This window comes from Zerene cesonia, chromosome 7, assembly GCF_012273895.1.
Source record: "Zerene cesonia ecotype Mississippi chromosome 7, Zerene_cesonia_1.1, whole genome shotgun sequence".
In the NCBI taxonomy this organism is placed as follows: Eukaryota; Metazoa; Arthropoda; class Insecta; order Lepidoptera; family Pieridae; genus Zerene; species Zerene cesonia.
Window position 1 is genome coordinate 1,081,868 of NC_052108.1, and position 25,350 is coordinate 1,107,217.

Sequence of the window (25,350 nt, forward strand, 5' to 3'; positions counted from 1 at the left end):
ATATAATGTAGATAAATACATAATGTTCGTTTAAAAGTAAATAAACGTACGAACGTAAGTTCGTTTAACTTTACCTATGAATGTGTCGATCAAATAGACAGAAATAATATATGGTCTGATAAATCATGAAGCAAATAAAGCGATCGTTGAACTCATAAAAACGGACGAACAATCAAAATACTCGTGTATCGCTTTTTGTATGAAATTAATCTTATACTTACTCCATAGCGTTTCTTTCGGCACCACAGACAATATGACGAAACTGTAATTGGATAATAACATCAAAATAACCTTCAAATGATTTGTAGTAATTGTCAAAATTGTTATATTTATTGCATTACTAGCTTTTCGCCCGCGGCTTCGCCCGCGTAGAATTCGCTTATATCGCGCGACATGGTAAGGTGTATTTTCTTCGCATTAAAAAGTATGGCTTGTTCTTTCCCGCGTTTAGCTCCATCTTCATACCAAGTTGCATCAAAATCGGTTTGACAATAACGAACTTTCATCCCCTCTTTCAACCCTTTCTACGCTTTTTTCGCGATAAAAAGTATCCTATGTCCTTTCACAAGTTCAGTTCTATCTTTGTACCAAATTTTGTCAAAATCGGTTGAGTGGTATCGGCGTGAAAGCGTAACAGACAGACAGACAGACAGACATCGTTACTTTCGCATTTATAATATTAGTAGGGATTCTTTGAGTTTTTTTACTACGTCGTCTTTTCTTGTCTCCCCGTGACCACGCTCGCTGTAAAGTGTTCGAAACGTCAGGTTAATAGTATAATGACTGCATAAAACGCGTTAAAAATCCATTTAAGTCTTTAATTTCTAAATACTTTGTCTTTACTAATATTATAAAGAGAAAACTTTTGTATTTTTGTAGGTTTTGTAACGTTTTCATGCAAAAACCACTGGACCGATTTCAAAAATTCTTCACGCGGGTGAAACCGCGGGACGCAGCTAGTATTATATACACAGTTGATGACGGAATTTCGCTTATATTAAATATTTTCAATTGAGTTAAGGTCTAGACACACAAACATACATTTCATAGCTAGTTACTTAAACTTTCACTAAACAGCCTCTCAAAAAAGTAAAAGACCTGAAAAGCCTATCTCAGGTATTGAAACTTGGAGAGGAAAGAGGCTTTCGGGGCTTTTTACTCACACGACACACGTAATGTATCACAAGTACACATGCTATACCTATCTACCTGTAGATAAGAGCAAATGTACACCTAATGTTACCTGTATAAGCGTATTGCCGTATTTACCTACTAGCTGCGCCCCGCGGTTTCACCAGCGTAAGTCCGTATCCCGTAGGAATATCGGCATAAAAAGTTGCCTATATGTTATTCCAGGTCTCCAACTATCTACGTACCAAATTTCGTTGCAATCGGTTCAGTAATTTTTGCGTGAAAGAGCAACAAGCACACACACATCCTTACAAACTTTCGCATTTATAATATTAGTAGGATGTTAGGATGGCATATTTCGAATGTTGTATTGTACTGTCCTACATATATTATCCATACTAATAATATGAAGAGTTTGTTTGAACGCTTTAATATCAGGAACTACTGGATCCATTACAAACTGTTTCACCTATATGGTTCTTAAGAAATAAGCTATATATGTACCACGGGCGAAGCCGGGTGGTCCGATGGTCATTTATATTATTATTAATCATATAGCTTTTCGACGTCCATTTATTTTGTTATCACTTTAAGTTGATGTGATTGATTCCAACATATATGTATCAGGTTTCTTCTTTGTATTTTTATGAAATGTTGGCAGCACGATAAAGTATGAATAGACCAGGAGGAATCCGAAATACCGGAAACTATACTACCAAGTTCATAATTAATTTATGCAAAACTCTTTAAGTTACCCTAGTGACATAAATGCAGGTTACCATAACGCAACCCCAACCCTTAGGACTTGTATACTAGTTGGGTTCCCCACCCAGGTAGGTTAGTATTTGTAGGGTTAAATGTAAAATAATATTTTAAGTAAACTTTTCAGAAAATTTTCTTTCGAATACGCACAACATTGCGTTATAACCTCTTATATTAAAATTTCTATTTGCCTGGACTTACACAATACTATTATAATAGCGTCATGTTTGATTACTATAGACAATAATTCTGACATTACGACATAGCTTAAGTAGCATTCTTCGTACCTAATTAGAAAAAATCATCTGGACAATTGGAATAACATATAGGCAACTTTTTATCCCGATATTCCTACGGGATACGGACCCACGCGGGTGAAACCGCGGGGCGCAGCTAGTTTCAAATAAAATATATAAAATTTAATAGTTTAAACCAGTGTATTTATTTCAATATCTTTTCGCCTATTAGATCCGGATTATTTTAAAACAGTTGGACGAGTGAGATCAAAAATTTAGTTGGAGGTAAACTTTTTTTTATTACATAATTGATTTCTTATGTTATTTAATAATAGGTATATACGTGCTAAGTATGTAAACAAAAATTTAAAATGACTTCTACCAAAAGTAAAATTACATTTTTCGCATACACGTTAGCTTTAGTCATTATAACAATATTTAAGCCACTCATTGTAAATTATTATTCATTGGATATTATTACAAGCACCATTTTTTTTATAAAAACACATTCAACCTTCTGCGTACAGAGTATTAGTGTGTATTTTTAGAGTAACTGCATCTCAGTATTATATAAGTCACGATATCGACCCACTGTTACCGTTATAAATTTATGATAGCGACACAGTCTTAATTTAGTTCTTTGCGTTAAATTCTATTTTATTATATCCTCGTAGAATAATATACCACCTATCAAGCTGTGCAGTCTATAATAAGGTTTGGAAAATTTTGATCTGTGCATGTAAGTAATAAAAAAATAAAAATTCGACGTTCCAAATTCAAACATATCAAGTCGTTTCAAAGCTTATCCTTAGGAAAGAAGGAAGTTACGAGCGAATGGTATGGTGGTAATGATATTACAGGTTATGTAATATTCTAGGGACCAAGGTTTAATTGAACTCAGATATTAACAGTGTTCATTTAACAGCGTGAGCACCGTCACTGATACCTTCGTCAGAAAATTCTTAACAAGAAATTTTCATCATAGCCTTTTATCTGGAAGGTACTGGCAAGATATCGCTCAATATAAGAGATTAGAATATGACACATTATGAATGAAAGAACTTTAAGTCAAGTTTGAAGTAAATTATAAGATTTGCGATCATAAGGATATTTCACGAAGAATGAAGATACCACGATGTTATTTTGAGGTCGGAAAATTATGTGGTTATTGAAAACCAATGATACACATTATATTAAAAAAATTAACAAACTTTCACATTCATTACAACAAGATATCTATCTAACTAGTTTTCCTAAATTAAAAAACAAGTTAAGTGAAAACACTGCTCTCGCCGAAAATAGCCGGTACATATTTTAAAGTCACGCTCGTATATATAATTCCTATAAACATAGACTAGACATACGTAGGCTCATGTTCTTTTGTTTGTAATAAGAATACAGTTTTTTTTATTTTTTTTTTTTTTTGTTACGAATGTGCCATTGTCACCGTAAAGAGTCCTAACATATAAAAACTATCGATTTTTCAGCATTATTTAAAAACCTAGCTAAACATGAATGATATATTATCAAACAAATTTTAAGCACGATTGAAACAGGATTGCGTGGAAATGACTTTTCACATAATAATATAATACCGGTCCATTTTTTATATCTGTGTCTATTTAATTGTGTCATAAACGCGATAAATTTTGTTATAGCTTTTTATTCGAAACAAAATCAAATCATAATGCATAAGTATTTTTATATAATTTTCTTTCCCATGCCCGAGCCTGCGCACAATATGTAAATGCTTATTTCACAGACAAACAATAATAATGTTTCGTCAATACACTATTATTTCACAGATTTCATTGCACTTACCCTGATTTTATCGTAGGTGTTGTCTAATTCCAATTTGTGTACAAACGGATTTAAAATTTCGGCTCTCATGCCGTCTGACGAGAAAGTCCCCGTTCCACTATGCTTTTTACCATTCATTTTCACCTGCATCACCGAAACTTATGAACTTCAAAACTATATTAAATTAAAATAAACAATAAAAACACATCTTACTCAAATGTGAAACAGATTAAGTATGAGTACGCATACAGTTTCAAATAAAAAACACGTAATTTTTATATATGGAAAACGCGATGGCGTCCGACATGCATCTTATTGCGAGAGAAAGCACAAACTGATTTGTTTTGTGAATGTATGCTTCGCTAAAAAAATGTTGCGCCATTGGTCCAATATTTTGACAGCTTTCAGATTGCAATCGACCTGTTGCCGAGACATCCCGACCAAACACGAACTATATTATCTACTCTGTGACACGAACGTAAATGTGACTGTTCTGAAAGCAATCTTACTCTGTGACAATAGCATGCAGTATGCACCGGATAATTTTAAGCGTATTAGAAAAAATAAATGTTTTTTAATTTCCCTCCATAACATGATCTATAAATTTCTTATTTTTCCTTACCTACCGTATTTATTGTAATTTTCCTTTCAGTCAGGAGTATTTTAAAAGGTGTTATTTTTTTAACATTATTGATTAACGATTCTTTAACGATTTGCAAATAAACTCAATTTTATAATATGTCTACTTTTGATTAAACACAATTTACATCTGGCAGCTGACATATAATTGACAAATGAACTGCGTGAGTGGTTATAATCTGTGTATATTAATATTATTTCTTGTTTAAAAATTGAGTCTTGATAAGTTTTTATCAGTTTATGTAAGCAAAAATTACTTTTTCCTGCAATATTGCTTCATGTGCAATATGATAATACAATTTTGTAATGGAAACTAAAATCCAATCACAAATCATTGATTTCTTCTCGTTTTTAGAAGATTTCTACAGCACATCCAAAACGTGTTTGAAAACTTGCCAAAACTACGCCGTATCCATAAATAAAATAATTCGCCGTTGCAAAAATATAAAGGAGTAAGTGAATAATAATAAATAACCTTCTTCGCATACTGTTACTTCCGAGATGTGTTCTATTTTTCTTTATTCATTTAATTGTGAGTGTTTGTAAATAAACATTTTGCGTTTTGTTCAAGAGCACAAATTATAAACACACCTCTGCAAGAATTCGAGGGGCTTCAAAGCAAATTATTGTCTTCACTCCACAACATTATAAATTCCGAAATACGGGAAATACAAACCGAGCTGTAAGTACAAAAATCTAAAACCTAACCAATACATGTTTTTAGTTAACAATTTTGTTTACATTTGTATTCTTCATACAAGTACAGAGATACATGTAAATAAAGAAATGCCATTTTGCATATAATCCAGTGTTTCTTGTAAGAATTGTTGCAAAATTAGACTGAGTGAATAGTTAACAAGTATTTTCTTTGTACCTACATACCACCAACAAACAGTACTTTAATAAGATGAATTATTAGTTGGCAAACAATTATAAGTTTGTATGGTGCAAAGTATAGCTTTAAACAACCCGTATGGATGAAATTTTGTACAAATATAGTTAAAGACCTAGAAAAGGATATAGAATAGGTTTTATCCTGCTAATAGAACAGGAATGGGCGCTGCAGGATTTTCTTAGACTATGTTGGTGAAGTCATGGGTGGAACGCCATTTTCAAATATATGATAGTAAAAATCTGTTATTATATATCATGACTTGGATAGACCAGGTATACATGCCTAGCATTAAACACTAATAGAGTATAGAACAATGTGCTTTTTAATAGTGAAATAAAATTATTCAAATTTTTCCGAGTTGTTTTTTAATTGAAATAAATGTGCAAAACAAATCCAAATTCTACTTATTATTATGTAGTTGTAAGTTATTTATTTATGTGAAATTATTGTAGGGAAACAATTTTAATAGAATGTGATTTTAAATTTCATGAAATTAGAGTTGCATTGGCTTATTAAAGAGTGTTGTTACAGTTTTTATTAATTGAACTTTGTTTTTTTTTAACAAAGAAATATTTTATTTCAGCTCATCAATAGAAGAACTTTTTGAAAAACTCTGCTATAAAAACAAGTTACTTCAGGAAAACTGTAAAAACATTGACTTCAATGTTCAAACAGCATTAGTAAAAGGAACACCACTACAGCCACCATTGGAACAAATATTGCAGTTTGCTTCAGAATCAGTTACATTTGGTAGTCATATTTGTGCCCAAATTGAAACATCATTAAGGGTTCTCTCATTCAAAGGTCTAGAAACATCTCATTTTGTTGATAACTTCAAATTCCCAACCAGTTGGCAAGGCAGAATTTCTGAAATTCTTGCATATACTTCCTTCTGCCCAGAAAACCACATTTAAAAATGGATCTACTTGGCTCTATATTGAATTCAATGCAGAAGCCGCCAACGGCGAGCGAGGCACAAAAAAATGCCATGCGGAAACAGAAAGAGGCTATCGAAAAGAAGCAGAAAGAAAACAAGATAATGATAAATAAATTTAGACAGCGGGTTGAGGAGAAGATTAGCGATTTTATGAAAGATGGCACCAAACAACATTTGCAGTTTGATCCCATGGATCAAATGTACAGATCTATAATTCGCGATGTCGCAGAAACAGCTGGTGTTCAAGTGTTTTCCTTTGGGCAAGAGGGCATTGATAGATATTCCGTAGTGTATCTCAAAGATAAAGGGCCCTCGGAAGACGAAGTTGCGGTGCGTAAGTCCGGCGGCATATGGGATGAAGAAAAAGCTATAGAAATGGCAAAAAGGAGACAAATGGAAAAGCAAGCGGAGAAAGAAGACATAGAAGAGAGGAGTAGAAAGCGAAAGAATAAAGAGGAGATAAGTGGGACGTTTTATAAACAGAAGTATGCTCATCTGATTGGTCAGGAAGCAGCCCTTGATGCTGCGCACAAAACGAATATGAATAAAAGCTATGGAGAAGTGCCAAGTGAAAATAAAAAGGACCAACGCTCCATAGAACAAACGATGGCGGATATAAAAGCTAAGAAAATGAGAAAGATCGAAACGGAGAAGCAGTCGGCAGAGGGTAATGAAAATATCTAGTATTTAAAGTATTTCATTTTAAACTGCGTTGGAGGTTTGTGATATATGGAGTTATTTAAATTGTCATTAACTACATCAGTAATTGTTTTTGACTCTTTAACTTAGTAAACAAAGAGGCATTAGAAGTTAGAACACTAATGAAAATAACCTGTTCTATAACCTCGAGGGTTTAAAGTAGTATCATGAAGTGGTCGCTCCATATAAAACAAACCTTAAACTCACGTTTATGTGGTGCAGTAAATCAATTAGATAATTACAAGATTGAATGATGAAATTGTCTAAAAAACTAGAATTTACATTGCATTAAATTTTTAAATCTTATGAACTGCCCTGTATAATAAAAAATGATTCTTTACAACATGATTAGATCCTCATAGATATTGCACTATTTTTAATGAGTGATTACTCGAGCATTATAATTATATTTCGACTGAATAGATAGGTACAGTAATCAATAGTATAGCACAACCGATTTGTGAAAAAAACCCATCATTTATTAGGCGGAACATTTTTACCGGAGTAAGGAAGTAGGCTGTGATGAAAACCCTCGTCTCAGAGACCATAGTATAGTATTTTGAGTACTAGAGTAAAGTATGGACCCTTCCTGCCTGTCGTTTAATGCGGCTCCACTTGCGAACCCTTAGCTTACCGTAGCTGTTGCTGACTGATCAGTTTGTTTTGAAAAAAAGCAAAATTTTAAGTAGCGCCTACGATTAAGGCTTAATGCCTTTAAATTGTATCAATTTCTATTTCTCTCGCTGGATATTTTGGCTTGGATATTCAAGTTAAAAACCCTTTTTAAAATCAATTTTTCAATAGGACGTGTTAAGCGAAATCCGAAAAAATGAGGAATATCGAAAAATGCTGAAAGGAATTTTGATACTAAAGTTTTATCGTTAGACTTTTGAAAATTCACTATCTCATTCGATCAATTGGTCTAAGAATGTAGAATGTGTTTTTTTTTTACAAATGAGTTCGATTTTCATAAAATTCAGACCTTATGACTCCTCCCAGTGTTATTCGATATTCCTCATACTTTCGGAATTCTCTTACCACGCCCAGTTGAAAAATTCACCTAGACTATCTGAGAGAGATAATTTAGAGAAATCTGGATAAATTTCATAATAAACTACTCAAGCCTATTACTAGCTGGTATTCTATCTCGCTTGCACTTATAAACTTTACAATAAGATCCATAGTAAAGATAGGTTATAATGCTATGCCCCGCGGTTTCACCCTATAGTACATGATACATGATCTTATACGCTATAGTCTTCCTCCATAAATGAACTGTCTAACACTGAAAGAATTTTTTAATTCGGACCCATAGTTACTCAGGTTATCGCGTTCAAATAAACAAACTCCTTAGCGTTATAAAAATATGAATATAGCAATAACCCACCGAACTTTTAAATTAAAAAAATAATTTAAAATTATCCATCATATTTATAAGAAAATTAGCTAATATAACATGAAGTTATTACAATTGCAGTTGTACCTAGTTAATAAAAATGTGCTCTTTTTATGCAAACATTCTTATGATTGAGTATTTAATAGAAAAGTTTAATATTTTTATATCGATTGAGCTGTTCAAATGTAAAGATTAACAATGCAATAGTTAGGGTCGACATAGAATAGTTTTATGTTTCTGATAATACTGCGTTAGATAGTAAATCCGTTACTAATATTATAAATGGGAAAGTAACTCTGTCTGTCTCTTCAAGTCTATGCCACTTAACCGATTTTGATGAAAATTTATGAATAACAGGCTATTACCCGTGCGTGGTAAAGGGAAACAGTTTGTGACTTTGTCATAATATATTGTCACATTTTTAAAATAGCGCCATCTATTCCCACTGGTTTGAGATGTTTTACCACGGTTAATGCAGTCTGTATCTTTCTAGCGTCCTTACTATCACCAGACAATAAATTATTGTATCACAAAATCGCATCCTTCGCGACTTGAAAGAAAGGCAAACGCACTTTCCCATTTATATTGTCAGTAAGGATGACAATAGGTCAAAATATATAATTCACGTTGAATCATGTTGATACAGTATAAAATGTGAAAGTTTACCCTAGGGCCTAGACCTTCGCTCTAATTAAGTTTAGTGGGCTACGTCATCTTATGCAGTGTGCACAGGCATTATGAATAAAGAAACTGTATTAATCTCTTGGTTTTTTTACATGCTTAATAAATGGAAACAGTATTCTAAGAGCAAAAAACAACATGGCGTCATGGCCGCTTACTTTTGACATGTCAGTGTCAGTGCGTAAGATGTGTTAAAAATGAAATAATTAAAAAGTTATACCTTAACATCGTAGTCTAGTTTGTTTTTTTTTTTATTTATGGACTACACTGTTTTTCTGGGAATGATTTATAAATAAGATTATTTTAGAGAGTGATAAAGAGTTGTATAAAATATATTCATCTCTTTTCTGTGTGATATAATTATGCTTTGTCTCCCTCACTCTTACCGCCTGTAAAATCTTTTTAGGTTTCTCTTTTAAATAATTTTAGGTCATATCAATTAAGCAGTGTTTATTATATAAGTTGTATATCTAAGCAATAATAAATTTAAACGTTGAATGATTGTCTATTAAAACAATTATGAAGTAAATTTAAACATGATTTTATATTGTAATTAAGAAATTATAAAAAATTTACCTTGTTTCTTGTTTTGAAGTGTTCCAAGTTCCAAGTGACGTTTTAACGTCATTATCACATTTATTAAATGTGATATTATAAGTCAATTTAATATAACAAAGTCTAAATGGCAAAGCGCGTGCAGCAGAGTTTACTAAAGCTATTCATTTACTTTTCTGAAACTCGCTTTAACTGTAAGGCTGTTTTTACACCCTACTGATACCAAATTGAAATGCAAAAATGTCTTAAATATTAACATTTTTTTAAGTATACAAATTCTTAAATACCCTACTATCTGTGTTCGAACGGAAAATTTATTGTAATTAGTTTTTGGAAAGACGTGGTTTGTACCTACTATCTGTGTTCAAACTGGAATTCAGGAACATTTAGTGTAATTAGTTTTTGTAAAGACGTGGCTTGTGTCCAATTCCTACGCTATGTTGTGCATGCGCAACCTGTACTTAACATTAAAGCAATGTAGTAGGGTCCATGTAGACATTTCAAACTAGATAATTTAAACTAACTAATATGATAAGGGATAAGGAAAGGCTTAATGGATGAAGGACTAGGAACGGATAAGGAAAAGAATATTGGCCACTGAACGGAACACAGTAGCATGCTGTTATTATTATTATTTCACGCCTATCTTCAGACTTATGTATCTGATTTAGCTCAAAGGTGAAAGATGCTAGTTCAATGATACCTGCGTGATGTTTATCAAATGTTAAGCGTTCGTTTATTTTTAATAAGTAACTCTTTACGTTAAACTTATTATGGATAAACGATTCAAAGATATGTTTCAGTGACAATACAATTACCACGATGTATATATTTATTACTGTGTTGTGTTTGAATAGCTATTTTTGTACCTGACAGTACTTGGAATTATCGATGTAAGGTTAGCAAATTAAAAGTATGCTGAAATTGTTTGTTTTTATTTAAGTTCCCGTGAGTTGATCCTTACAAAATGTGATATTTTTTAAGCGGCTTGTATCACAAGATGGCGCAGCAGTAGCACGCACTAGGAAGCTGAACTGTTGCATTTACTCAGCCAGTATGGTATATTGATGGTATCTTTAAGCTGCGACGCACTTTTTTTTAACAATATTTAATTATAATGAATAAATAAATAACAAGGTTTTATTAGCTTCACCTTTATGTTTGTACTAGCTGTACCCTGCGGACTTAATCGCGTTATATCCAGACGATCTATTCTATCTCTTTGCCAAATTACATACAGATCCCAACAAAGATTTTTGCGTGAAAGAGTAAAAAACATCCACACATTCTTACAGGCTTTTCGCAGATAGGAATGAAACGGAATAATACGTATAAGTAGTACTGTCTATCATGCTAGTGTGCGTGCACGCTCCGCGGGGTTTGGATGTGAAGATAAATATCTTTTATAACCTTGAAAATAATATTTTCAGAGTTGTCACATTGATAAGATTTAAAATAGGTTTTTTGAGTGTTCGGTCATTAAGGTTGAATTTAAAATGCGATAAACTGAATGATTTTATAAAGAAAAATACGTCTTACTTGTGATGATGCTTTTATTACGACTAATATGACAATTTAATCGTATACTGGGTTTTAAAAACTTTCTGGCCAGTTCTAGGTGGTAAACATTGAAGAGACAGATAAACGCTTCTAAAACAAGTTTAGTTGTAAAAAAATATTTGAATTATAATAACGAATAAACTGGAGTAACCAAATTTTACTCTTGAAAACCCTAAAATTATTATTGCAATTTATTTAGGAATATTAAACAATTCAAGTAGGTATGAACAAAAACTCCCATCACTTTATTTGAACATTTATTTACCATTAACACGCAATAGAATAGACAAACATTACAGCCCACAAAACATAGGAATAGGTAAGTACTCTGAACGTTTTATCTATTAAAGTTCTCTATTTTAATATAAATAATAAAAATATAACAAATTTGTGCTTACTTTAAAATTAAAAATTAAATAATACAACAACCCATTGTCACAATTTTCAGATTAAAATTTTTAATTGACTTTAACAATGAATAAAACTTATGGTACATTGTGTGATATTAAAGTTGATATGTAGGGTTAATAACGTGATTTGTGAAATTGATAAAATACAACATCAAAAGCTTTCACTACTATAAATATACTTTAACTTAATCGTAAGAGATATGCTTACAGAAATTCCTAAGTCCTATCATAAGATAAATTTATATAATGGTGTTATAGCTGCCACATTCAAAGACACTTGTAGCTTACTTTTACTGTCCTTCAAAGACAATCCAGCCTTTGTTTGCGATATTTATTAAAAAAAGAAAACAAATGCAAGGCAATTACGTGCTCGGTTTTGTTATCATATTTTTTGTATCAGACAATCCATCGTGAAAAGTATTTGGGTAAATATACGATACTATGCAATAAAAATAATAATATCTCCATCTGTGTACTATGGAAGGATTTCCATAGATAATTTATAATAAGTAGCATTATCAAAAAACATGATGCGCTTTCTAAAAATATAATAATCTCTGGAAACATTATGTCGGTAACTCACATTCACACACCTATATGTGTAGGACGACATTTTCACATGTTTTTTCCCCTACATGTGCGCAAACATTTCGAATCCCTACGAATATCATTCACAAGTGCGTGTCCTGTGCATCTGATATACCAACAATAAATCTATAATATTGCAATTCAAAGTAATGAAACTTGAATAAATTATTATCCATCATTATTGTCGGACAACTTATCTACAGTAAACGTCTAAGCTATAAATACATATCAACAGGTTATATAATATAGAATAAGATCAGCAATATTAGTCAAAAATGTAACAACAATAAATTTTATCACATCAAATATTATCTAGTTCTACATGTATATGTATTATATGCAGTCATTTGCATTTTATAATATGTATGTCACCGTGAAATTGTAAGCACCGTTACATTAGGTTTAACCATCCCGCAAGATTGTAATCTATCGAAACTATTTAATCTGCCACATACAGCTTACAATTAAACGCATTATTTTCGGTAGGTTCGGATTAGATATCTGCCGATTTTTACAATTTACGGTGACCTGTTTATAAATCTAATTTTCCATCTACGGATGGAAATTAAGGACTAGGCCAATCCAGGCGATCATAAATTTCTAAAGTTTGAGTACAACTAGCTTAGCAAGATACAACAATTTAATGGAAATGAGATGTTATTCAGTATAGGCCGCACATTAGCTGAGATGAATATTTATTAGATTTTATTGTGATAATACCTACTATTATGAAATATCTCTAGGTTCCAGACGCCCTTTTGTGGTAATGGGCAACCTAGACAGCCTAATTATGATGACACACTACTCTATTATTAAAACTTTTATTGTCGTGGATAAAAAGATGGACTTATTTAGTTATTTTAATCCAGAAAAACCACAATAACAACTGTAAACTTATTGTAAAATATAATAATACATTTATTTGATATTTAATTCTTATTATCATAAAGTATTGTCTTCATCTTACAAGTAAGTATATTGTCTCGCTAAAGTTAAAATTCTTTCATTTTATTGTATACTTTTTAGTGTGGTTATGATCATTTTCAAAGATAAAATTAGATACAGCTTTAACATTTAAACAAGTGTAAATATAAAAATATCAAAAATTATTTTAATATGTTGAAAAATATTTTAATCAAAGATATAAGTAGGTTAATTATAAATTAAAATCCTATGTTTCTTAAAAATATTTTTAAAAACAGATATATAGTCTCCACAAGGATTCATCGTAGTAATACCATTATTGAGTTACCAGTGGTTATAATTTAAATAATTAAATACGTAACAACGTCCGTAAATTTCAATTATTGTCATATTTTTGTATTTACTTATTGATTTTATAACGGTTACACTTACACAAAAAATGTGAATTATAAGGTACGCTAAAATTCTCTAAAACATTTCATAAAATTACCGACTAAATCAGTGTAAAAAACCTTTAAAGATGTGTAGGTTCAAACTATTGGTTCCACCTAGGTATATTATGCCCTTTTTGTGTTGTCTAGTTGAAATATTTTGTGCACTCACACTTGAGGCTGTAAAAATTGTCAATAATGAATATTTTCATAATAAACTGTGTAAAAACAAGAGAGAATTAGCGATGCTTGGAACAAACAAAGGATTCAAATTACAAAGAACAACTTTCTCGCAACTTATTATTATATATTAAATCCGTCCAACATAATGCGAAAAATTCTTGCAGAAACTAACTTAATAAAGACAACAAAAGTAATTCGGACTTTATTCACAATGCATTGTCCAGTCCATAATTTCATGCTTTACCTACTCCATAAACGATGAAACATGCAACACGTTTAGGAAGTGAAATATTTACCTTTAACCTACACCTCTTTTGCTATTTCGATGCCTTCTCATCTCTTTCGACTAACAAGATTTATTGTCATAGCAATTTTTTTTTCTTACGTGTTCTGCTTCTATCGTAAAAGTGTGCTTATACGTTTCTATTTGCCGTGCAACATCGCCACATCGCAGCAACAAGTATGGTAACAATTCTGTCAATTATTGTCATTTGCTTTGAGTCTTTTTACACTAAGAGATCTTACCTTATATAAGTATTTGATAATCCTGATACTTGATATGAATTTAGGTATTTAATACAGTAATTTTTAAACCCAGTTGACTTTTATACGTTTCTATTTAAGTCATCTGCGTATAAAAATGTATATTGTATGTTCTAAACACAGTTTTTAACAGATCGTATATATGTATCATAAGGTCAGCCAATTTTGCTAGCATTTCGTTATTGTACTATACTCGTATTTTGAAGTTCAACTCACATAGATCTACATTATACTCTAATCGAAACCTTTTTGTGCGCTCATTTTACGTGATAATTTGTGCCTATTCTTCATCATCGGTTTCGCAGCAGCCTGGCCAGCAGCATCCCTCAGTGCCGTCTGGTCTGGTGCAGAATAGCAGAGTCTCTAGAGTGGAGACTGGACGAGGTTCTATACCGTGGAAGTCACGAAGTTCTTCAGCAGGGAACCAGGCGCGTTCCTCGTCTTCTATAACCGGTATACCGAAGTACCTGAAAGAAGAGAATATAAAAATTTTGGTAGTTTATAGTAGTATACTAGTTATTCTGGAAAATGCACTTAATGTATTTATGTTACACATAGGCAAGACTTTGAAAGTAGAAATGGTTGCTGTTGCTGAATGTTGCAGATAAGCTGCAAAAAATGGGTCAAATAAATGGTGGAAATACATATACTTAATCCAGTGGGCGGCAAGCTTTAAATTGATGTTAAAATCAACTATAAACTATAAACAATGGTGAATTTAATCACATTATAATTGTTTCCACCCTGAACGTACCTGCAAATAGCCAAACCAGGAATCCACAACACGGAGGCCAAAACAAGGACCAAAACCAGTAAAATAGCCCAGATCGGCCAAGGTTTCCTTATTGTGTCGCCCTCAGAGCTGATCCAGGCGTCGTACCCGGAGCCTTCCACAGCTAATTCCGCAAATGATGAGATCAGGATCGATATCATGGCCAGGGGGGAGAGGTACTTCCAGCAAATTAACCAGTATATGCCTGGTCGCTGGCCAGTCATTGACTCTATGTCGTCAGCGAATCTACGGAAAAATTGTTAAAGGTTTTAAATATCTTGATATAATTCTTATATGTCCATTAAGTCCTAATGAGAACTTCGCAAACTGGCAAGAAATCTCTAAATATTTTATTATCACTACATAGTATAAAACAAAGTTGCTTTCTGTGTCCCTATGTCCCTTTGTATGCTAGATCTTAAATCTTATCTTAACTTTGCAAAGGATTTTGATGGGTTTTTTTAATAGATATAGTGATTTAAGCGGAAGGTAAATATATAATAATATCTATAAAAGTACTCCGAAATTAACGCGTGCGAAAGCTAGTTACATAAAAAAATCGGGTCAAGTATTTCGCTCCTTCTGTCTCTGTCATTTTAGGACCAATTCGGAGCACTGTTTCAAACCTCAAATCTCTCAATTTGGGCCGTTAGATAGATGTGGCTCATGTACTAATCGCGACACTTAGGGTTCTATAAACAAATAAGCTGAAGAGGAACTACAATAAAAATTGGTCATCCATCTTATTTGTGACCGTGCCAACCGTTGCTGTTGCATGGGGCCCGTGTACGGCGACCCTTGGTAAATGATTCTGTTTTACCCTTTGGGTACGGAACCCTAAAAGATGTTTCAACCATGTTTCAGTGAAATTAGAACGTCCCAATTGCCGTATTGGTTATATTTCTGAAGAATATATGGGTTCAATATCGACTATTGGAACGTATTATAAGTATTCTATTTTTTATTACGTGGGTGTACGTACTGTAATTGGAAATTACAAAATAGGTAAGCATAGAAGTATGTTTATTACAGTCTACCCCAAATTCTTAGTTCAAGTTGTGTTTATTATTGCAAGAATATTTTTTATACATTACATCTTTAATACGAACGTCGGTTAAAAGTCTAAAATATAACCGTAAATGTACTATGGCTTATTTAATAGTGATCTCATATATTTCGATCGGCTAATCGTGCTATCTCCCTCGCACTTATAGCAGCAACATTTACGCAAATGGGCAAAGATTTGTTTCTTTCATTGCGAGGGCTTAGGATGGTTGTTATTCTTTGTCATTTTGTATGAAAACATTTTCACGTTAAGACTACGATTGATTTGAAACCCAATAAGAGTGAATACTCTTATTTATCATTCTTTAAAGCACTTTATAAAGAGCTTTCGGTGTAATCGTCGTTATGTTAATTTTGTTTTTCGTTGTTAAAATTGCTCTTATAATACGAACAATTTATTTTTAAATTAAATTGTCTAAATTTATAAATAACTAGCTGACCAGGCAATCGCTGTTCCGCCTTACTCTTATCATTTTTTCGTAAAATCGATCTTAGATGATTCTCAGACCTACCCGTATACACAAGAAAATCATGAGATTTGGTCCAGCCGTTACGGAGGAGTGGTAAGTAACATTTAGCCACGAGAATTTGATCTATATAGAGATTATTACACCAATATAATTTTAAGTTTTTAAGATCGAATACAAACTCCACGTTATAGAAAATTAGACTATTATTATTATACAAAGTTATTGCTCTCTTTTGTATTCTACTAGCTGCGCCCCTCGGTTTCACCCGTGTAAGTCCGTATCCCGTAGGAATATCGGGATAAAAAGTTGCCTATATGTTATTCCAGTCTACGTACCAAATTTCATTGCAATGCAATTGGTTCAGTAGTTTTTGCGTGAAAGAGCAACAAACACACAAATATCCTTACAAACTTTCGCATTTATAATATTCGTAGGAATAGGATTAGAGAATAGGGGAAAAAAACTGAAAATTAATATGAGGAAAAGGACACGGGTTTCTATATTTAATCACGCCCGCATACATGAGCATCTAAATACATAGTAAAGATGTTTATATAAGTTAATAATTGAATAGATGTACCCTTTGACCTTAAGTTACACTCCTACTAGTGTAACTCCCACGCTAAAATAAAAGGCAAAACAAAATTGAAGTGCAGGATAGGAACAGTGAACACCTACGTGATCATTGAAAGGGGCAAACTAGTCTGCTGGATTATTCAGAACTAACTGAGTATAAAAGATTTTATCTAACATGTTCCATTTATAAACAAACGTAAATTTTTTTATTTATTTCGTTTTCTTTTTAACTTAATAAATGTTGGTAACCTTAATGTCCATAAAGAAATATTTTACGAGTATACCTAATTAAACATTTTGTTGCATGTGTGTTTTTAAAAACTCTGAATTTTAATCATTATTAGATTTCCGTACGCAAATGTACGACTAAGACAGTCCGTCTGTTTGTCTGTCACTACACTGTATCGCATGAACCGTGATTGATGATGTGAATAGTCAACCATTTGTTATTATAGCGTCAACGCTTTAATAACAAATAATAAATAATCGAGGCTAAGTTATGGTTGGAACGGTAGTAAATTGGATGCGTGATCAATAAAAATGTAACACATATAAATAACTAGCTGCGCCCGCGGTTTCACCAGCGTAAGTCCGTATCCCGTAGGAATATCGGGATAAAAAGTTGCCTATATGTTATTCTAGTTTTCAGCTATCTACGTACCAAATTTTATTGCAATCGGTTCAGTAGTTTTTGCGTGAAAGAGCAACAAACACACACACACATACTTACAAACTTTCGCATTTACAATATTAGTAGGATTTATTACAAATATTTCCTTTTAAAAGTCATTTTAACGTTAAAAATTAATAAATTGTGTAGCCTTGGATCACTTACCTCTTAACTCCATAGACGTAAGAAATTCCGATGCATTCAAACAGCGCTATGATAAGCAGTGGAAAATTACCGCTGTACATATCGAACAGTAAAAAAATATAGCTGCCAGCGCCATGTGCGAATCCCATAGACAATAAACAACACAAGAGGCAGATGCCGCCTGTCAGATACTCCTTCCTTAAATTCGGGAAAAGCTTCATATCCACAATCGAAGTTACCACACCCTCTAATGTCCCAAATTGCGAGTCTATGCCCAGAGTAAACAGCATTAGAAAAAATAAAACGGACCAAAATTGCGCGCCAGGAAATTGGTTTATCGCTTCCGTGAAAATAATGAACGCGAGGCCGGTGCCAGATGCCGTCTGCAAATGGAAAAATGTTTATAGTAGGTATTTAAGTGTTTTTGAATTTTGGGTTCGTCGACAACATTTTTTGTGAGGGTTTTATTTCCATTGCAGGTTCGTCTTGACTTTTTTTGTTATTCAAGTGAAATCTCGATTCTAAGATTATTTAGTAAATATTTAACTTTTTTTTATGCACCATAGAATCAATTTTAAATTTTTATAATTTAAAAACAGATAAGTTTTGAAACTAAACACTTACATAATGCAAAATAACATAAGGTATTTATAACTAGAATCAATGTTATTTTAATCCCAAACCTATAGTAATACAGGGTAAAGCATGGCAATATACATTATTACTTTGCTCAAACGTGCGCTGTATATTTCAATAAAGTCCTTCTTTGGCAAAGGTCCAAGCTAGGGAAATGAAACTATAAGCCGGATCTAGATTATATAATAGTCGCAACCAAACAACGAAAAAATATTTATTTGAGATTTAAGAAAAAGTCGAATCTTATTCAAATTATAACTTACATTATCTAATTCCTTTTGTAAATCACACTCCGGCAAATGTGGCATTATTAAATGAGTCAAATTTCCATTCATTTCAACCGTCACATTCTGTCCCGGTTCTGGCAACACCATACTCTTGTACGCTGACCCGAAAAGTTCTAGAAGCGTCTCGTTCCTCGATTCTAAACATTTTTCGTATATCATCGTCGCTTTGAATCCAATGATTGAGAACACAACGATGCCAGCGAACATAGATGTTAAGCAGTTAGTCATTGATACCATAATGGCATCTCTGTAACAGTTATTGTCAACGGGGTTGTATGAGCTGAAGGCAATGAGGCCTCCAAACGCCAAGCCTAAAGAGAAGAATATCTGTGTTCCTGCTTCTAACCAGACAACGGGATCTAATATCTTGTGCCATTTGGGTGTAAACAAGTGTATCAATCCATCTCCCATACCTTTCAAAGTGATACCTCTGAAGAAGAAGATCACCAGGACTATATAGGGAAAAGTGGCGGTGACGTAAACAACTTTTCCAGAAGATGCAATACCCTTGATCATACACATGTATACCAAAATCCAGGCTATGATGAGGGCTAGGGCTATTTTGTAATTAAATGTTTCTGGGTAATTGATGTCCTCCGATACTTGTAATGTGGTCCGATACCAGAAATATTGAGTTGGACTGCTCATCTGAAACAAAAGATTTGTCATTTTAATCATTGTCATTTCTTAGTTACTCTTGTAATGCAGTGACCATGACTAAAAGTAACCCCAAACAAATAAATAAAAAAGCTGAATAATCGAACACAAATTTGTTCATCAGTTGATTTCTACTGAAGCTATTATGGTTAACCTTTTATTTAGCAACATTGTTAAATCAACATGATGCGGAGTCGAATATACAGCAACAGAATTGATAATATATTTTGAAATGTTGATTTTATGTTTAAAATTATTATCCTATATGTTTTTCCAGGAAAAGAATTCTGTTGTTATAGCTTCCAACGTAGAACAGGTATAAAATAAAATCGTAGTTTAGAGATATGTTGCCTCTAATTCATCGTTCAAACTGCTATGATTCTCAATTAACAGCCAACGCCTCGCTGGTATTAACATGACCTAAATCGAAGCGTTCACGTAATACAACTAGCCTTACATGCGAATTTACCCGTGCCTCCCTTTGGCGTGTTTTTTAAGGGAAAATACATTTAGCCCATTGTCTTTAGGAAAGGACCGTGGGTTATGTTGGACTCCCACTGTAGCGATAGAATACCGACTAAACTCTACTATGATTCGTTGAACCGCTTTTAGTGGTGAGGTCGCGGGTGTTGGGTTGAAATTAGTCCTACATATTTTTAACTAGTGGAAAGGGCGGAAAGGTGGGGGGACTTCCCACCCTTACCAGTGCTTCAAAATGTGAATAAATAGTCTAAATAGATAGACCTCCATATTTAATAATCCTTCACTCTCATGTCACATTTGAATACACGATTTAAACAAACACACTGAACAGTTTTGTCCTAAAAATATTTGGAAAACTAATCTAGTATATAACTAATTTATTATTCTCCTATTCGTTTACTTTTATATTGTTTTGACCTATTGAATCAACCAAGATTATGTACATATTGTGTTAATCTCACGTCTGTTTTAACTTCATTGTTTATTTCACCCCGGAGAAACTAATAATTCCGTCTAAGTATAGTTGTGATCATTAACTAACAAGATTCAACTATTATTGTACACCATGAACAGTTTCACCTACTCTAATAAATTCTCTACAGCAGCCCTAATGACGATCGATCATGGAAACTCCCACGCTTTTTGCTAGGGCTGCCACTTGCCATTTATAAAAAGAACAATACTCTATTCCAATCTCCATTTCGAGATTAGCTATTGTTCCTCGTGCCATCTGCTAGCCTAATATCTATATTATAAATTGTTATTTATAGAATTTGATGCTATAAATTTTATCTTTTATGGTTAACATTTTCCAAAAAGAAAAGTTTTCGAACCGTTAATCGCGAATAAAAATAAAATTTTTAGTTTCATGTTTATGTTACTTTAACTAAAATGTTGATTTAATATTTACTCTGAATTTTTTAACGATTACAGCTGTTTATATCAAATTAAATTATTAATATAAAGCAAAATCTAATAATTAAAAAAATAATACAGAATAAAAATTGATCGAAATAATCTTTTATTGCATTTATCGCAATATTTTTTTACCTTTTTCTGCTCGAAGAAAAGTTGTTCGTTCCGATTATTAATAGTCGCATTAGTGGTAAATTATCGACTTTCGATTGACTGAACAAGCATTCGAAATATATGAGGACCCGATGAAAAACCTATTTCATCCAAATTAAATCGCATGAAAGAAGCTTAAAAATGACTTTCGGGTAAAAGTAAAATTTTCACAAACTATAAATCTTACAAAGAAGAAATTATAAAGACATATTATACGCTTTGAAATGGTTTCTTAATTTGGGAATAGCGCTGGAAAGATTACATTCAAAGCTTTTGTTGAAAACTAAGATGCTAAATGTATGAATGTATACGATATGATATTTGAATAACAATAATGTGTAACCGATGAACAGTATTACATAAAAACTTCTTAGCTATAATCTTTAAATAAATCAAGAATATATTCAGACTAGACTAGACTAGACGTAGACTTTCATACTACTCATATTTTTTATTTATATAACAAAGCAATAAATTTAATTATTATGTTCTTTTAGAGATACATCTAAATTTATCCTACACAGACCTTTTAGGATAAAGGATTCGTAGATCTAATCGTAGCCCTATTCGTAGCAGCATTCATGCTTGTTCTACGCCGTAGTATAAAGCCTACGTTTGTAGCAAGTCAAGTCTGAAATTGAAACACACCTTGGCCTTTCGCCAAAATAATTAAAAAGTTTTTTTTTTTTTGCATAAATATTTCTAAAAAGCACAAACACTTATTTTTTGATGTAGACTTCATTTGGAAGCTCGTTTGAGATATCACAATACAAAGTGGTTATTTACTATAGGAGCGAAATTAATTTCTACGTCTCGTCCAAATCGATTTTTGAAATTAAGAATAATCGTATTAATATTTCATTGTGGACAATTAGTCACAGGCATATGATTTGAGCTGATTGAGTTTTTATGTTTGTGCAGGCATCCGAGCTTCACTTTAAGGGAAGCGATCCCAACCGCCCATGTATATTTGGAGAAGGAATAAGTAAACGACTGGGAAGGGAAAGGATAAGAATACGGGACGCTGGCTCCCCCACTCACCAGACGAAATACATTAGCATTCGCATGCTTCTCTTTGACGCCAATCTTTTGTGGAAGTGTGGGCCTTCCCCGATTTGGGATAGCCGAAATCGTGCCGAAAGATTTCTTCTTTTTTTATATCATATTCGGCAATGGAACGGGTGGGTCGCCTGATGGTAAGCGCTACCACCGCACTACCCACCATACACATTTTCAGAGGTGTAAGTTTTCAATCAACGCCATAAAAAGTACTCCTAGAATCAAGTTATCCAATTTTTTTCTGGAGCAACGGCAAAGTTTTCAATTTATATCTCCAATCAGGCGTAACAAAGTTGCCGACCATTTATAAAGCCTTTCAGAACTTTGCTAATCTTTAAAAATAAGCCCTAAGTAGGCTAGTGAATATAAAAAAGTACCTTTAATTTGTGAGAGGACGAAACTTTTTTCCAGATTCATTTTAAATTGCACCCTTTTCAAAGAAGTTTTTATCATCGTAAAGTTAATGAGGTGGTAAAATGTTCTCTCCCAAAATGTTCGCTCCCAAAATGTTAAAATAAAAACAAATGCAAAATAAGAAATATTACAACGTGATCAAATTTTTTCTATTTTTTTTTAATTTCTCATCTATAAAGCATTTCAATGCTATAAAACTAAAAATTAAAATCAAAATAAATATGCAATTTCCAGTCCTAGAGTCGATGCATTTATTTTTATTTTTATTTTCTGACAATGACCAACTATGAGTCGTTTAATAAAGATTGCATGCTATATTCTTCCTACGCATTATAAAGAATCTGAATATAATTTGCTTGTACTTGCTTGTGATACGTGTATATATACATTATAATTGCCTATTGGATAATTATAATTCTAATTTGATTTAATTTGATTAAACGTCTGTATAACTCACTTCAAGTGTATTTATAAAACATTCTTATATTTTGTTTAAGCTTTTACGTAGTAATCTAAGCTCTAAAATCATAAATAATATTTATACACTGTCATTGCGGATATCTGAAACATGTTTCATCGAATCAATAACGTAACAGATGCTGCGAAGGTTTATTTTATTTTCATATTTTGCAACACTAAAGCTTTTCCTGTGGTTTATTTTTTATTATGGCATTATTATCGTTTCAATATTAGATTTTTTATCAATCTATTGTTTGTTAGTTCATCCAGCGAAGTATTCTAAAGTAAGGATGCATTTGCATTCAGTTTTTGAACACAAAAGAGCATTGTTAGATTTTATTGTGACTGCTGTTTTTTTCATTTTGAGTAAAATTAATGACACAAAATTATCATACTACACTAAACCTACTACTTTATTTAAAAAACAACTATGATACATGGATGATGTATTATGATTGTCTAATTTAACTACTATCTGAATGTCTTCCTTGTTTATATGTTATTATCATATACTAATTTTCACTAATCATTGTAATGAGAGCTTATATATAATGTACAAATTAACGTTAGATTATATAAATGTGTTTCACTGTGATCTGCCATGTGGCGTACAATTTATAGAAATTAATGAATGTTATTGGTGTAAAACCGTTATAAATACAATTATAAATAAATAAATGTGTGAGTGATCACCGGGTGCGCATAATGACATGGCCGTTTATCTCTTAAATAAGTGTGTTAGCGTGATCTATTTGTATAAAAATTAAAATATTATTAACAAATAACAACTGTTTTAAATAATATGACAGTATTCCGCGGAATTCGTAAATTATAAGCAATCTTTTTATTTTTGTTTTTTGTTTTATTTTTGCTCTTAATATAATATAGTAATCACTGTATTGCTAATTACAGTTATTTATTTATTTGTAATAGTTTATTGCACAAACTTAGACAGAAACAAATAATTATTATATAGTTATTATATAGTATATTATAATCTTGACATATCAATGAATCAAGTTAGAAAGCTACATTTAAAGAAAACTCATAAAACATTGAAAAATGACAAAATGGGGAGCTAGGATTTCTACATAACCTTGTCCCGTTTCGTACAACTTACGTCGTGAAACACCGTAAAGTTTTCGTTCATAGGTAGGTACTTAAGGAACTTTTTAATATCCTTTCACGTGTCTTGTGCATTTCTAATAACTTGGGACGTGTGATCTATTTTTAATGAAAAGCAATGCGTATAACGGAAATATATAGCTACTCTTCTGTAGAAGTGTGATAGATATTTTCAAAGGTGTTTTTTAGTCACAATATCGGTCAGAATAAAAGAGAAAATCACTTATCGTCTGAACTATTTTGAGAGCCGTTTTAAATTTATTTGTACATAGTCATCATCATCATAAACTGCCCATAGGTTTGTCTTTCCACTGCAGGGACATAGGCCTCTTATAAGAGTTCTGATAGTAGCGATCATTGGCACATTTGAGCAAACTTCTTAGAACATATGACAACGGTCGGCTATTCAGGCTGTGACTTACTTTTATGATCATATTGGTTGATTCTAAACATGATAACTATATCCTTAATAATAATAAATGAGAAAGTATGTTTTTTGTTTGTGTCTTTAATTTAAAAATGGATCGATTTATGATATGATTTTTGTGTCTGGAGATAGTTAGGAGTCTAGAGAATGACATAGGCAACCGCGGTGAAACATTTCATTATTCCAATTATGTGTTTTTCCTTTGATTAAACGGCAGGCGGAATGTTAGATAGAAATCAATATAAAACAGTATCATTTTTATGCAAAATAGTCGTATCCACGAAACTCGAAACGGTGAAGGAAAACATCGTGAGGAAACCGGCATTATTGAGAATCAAAAATTCGACGACATGTGACATCTGCCAACCCACACTTAGCCAGCGTGGTGGATTATGGCCTAAAGTCCAAACCCTCATAGGAGGCTTGCGTCCCAGCAGTGGGAACATATATGGACTGATGATGATTAATCGTATTCACTTTTATTATTTTTGAGGAAATTATGTAGTTTAAATAAAACCAACTTTTAAGTATCCTTAAATAAAGGTTTTCCTACATTCAGGTTGGTAATTTACCACAAAACCTACTAACAAATTTTAAGGCGAGGTGAGTTCAGCGATTAGCCTCTATTGAGGGGGTGAGGTGCGGGGTCTGAGGGAGGCACGCCCGCG

At 32.5% G+C, this 25,350-nt stretch overlaps 3 protein-coding genes across 6 annotated transcripts in view; 1 reads left to right on the plus strand and 2 right to left on the minus strand.

The window, feature by feature from the left end:
• The window catches only part of LOC119840798 (lysophosphatidylcholine acyltransferase), a 47,866-nt gene extending 43,607 nt beyond the window's left edge, over positions 1-4,259 (minus strand). For 2 of the 3 annotated variants that reach the window (XM_038367552.1, XM_038367550.1), the window contains exon 1: positions 3,951-4,259. In XM_038367552.1, coding sequence (XP_038223480.1) covers positions 3,951-4,079 — 129 coding nt within the window. In that variant the 5' untranslated portion in view covers positions 4,080-4,259. The remainder of the gene's footprint in view (positions 1-3,950) is intronic. The other variant, XM_038367551.1, reaches the window with a different exon arrangement.
• Positions 4,260-4,714: 455 nt separating this feature from the next.
• On the plus strand, positions 4,715-10,655 carry LOC119840831 (sperm-associated antigen 7 homolog). 2 transcript variants are annotated; one of them, XM_038367595.1, is made up of 4 exons: positions 4,715-4,810; positions 4,924-5,020; positions 5,140-5,250; positions 6,047-10,655. In XM_038367595.1, the coding sequence occupies exon 4, from the start codon at positions 6,380-6,382 to the stop codon at positions 7,082-7,084; it is 705 nt and encodes a 234-aa protein (XP_038223523.1). In that variant the 5' UTR covers positions 4,715-4,810; positions 4,924-5,020; positions 5,140-5,250; positions 6,047-6,379; the 3' UTR covers positions 7,085-10,655. The 2 variants fall into 2 exon arrangements, with proteins under 2 accessions (XP_038223523.1, XP_038223522.1); XM_038367594.1 differs by having other exon boundaries at positions 4,732-5,020.
• Positions 10,656-14,275: 3,620 nt separating this feature from the next.
• Positions 14,276-25,350, minus strand: part of LOC119840858 (sodium-dependent neutral amino acid transporter B(0)AT3) — a 14,898-nt gene continuing 3,823 nt past the window's right edge. Inside the window, exons 2-5 of the mRNA XM_038367635.1 lie at positions 18,967-19,638; positions 18,089-18,450; positions 15,125-15,388; positions 14,276-14,837 (exon numbers count right to left, since the gene is read on the minus strand). Of these exons, the coding sequence (XP_038223563.1) occupies positions 14,651-14,837; positions 15,125-15,388; positions 18,089-18,450; positions 18,967-19,638 (1,485 nt within the window). The 3' untranslated portion in view covers positions 14,276-14,650. The remainder of the gene's footprint in view (positions 14,838-15,124; positions 15,389-18,088; positions 18,451-18,966; positions 19,639-25,350) is intronic.

Excerpts from the sequence above, each read along its gene's own strand:
- LOC119840831 (XM_038367595.1), top strand. The coding sequence starts at position 6,380 with ATGGATCTACTTGGCTCTATATTGAATTCAATGCAGAAGCCGCCAACG.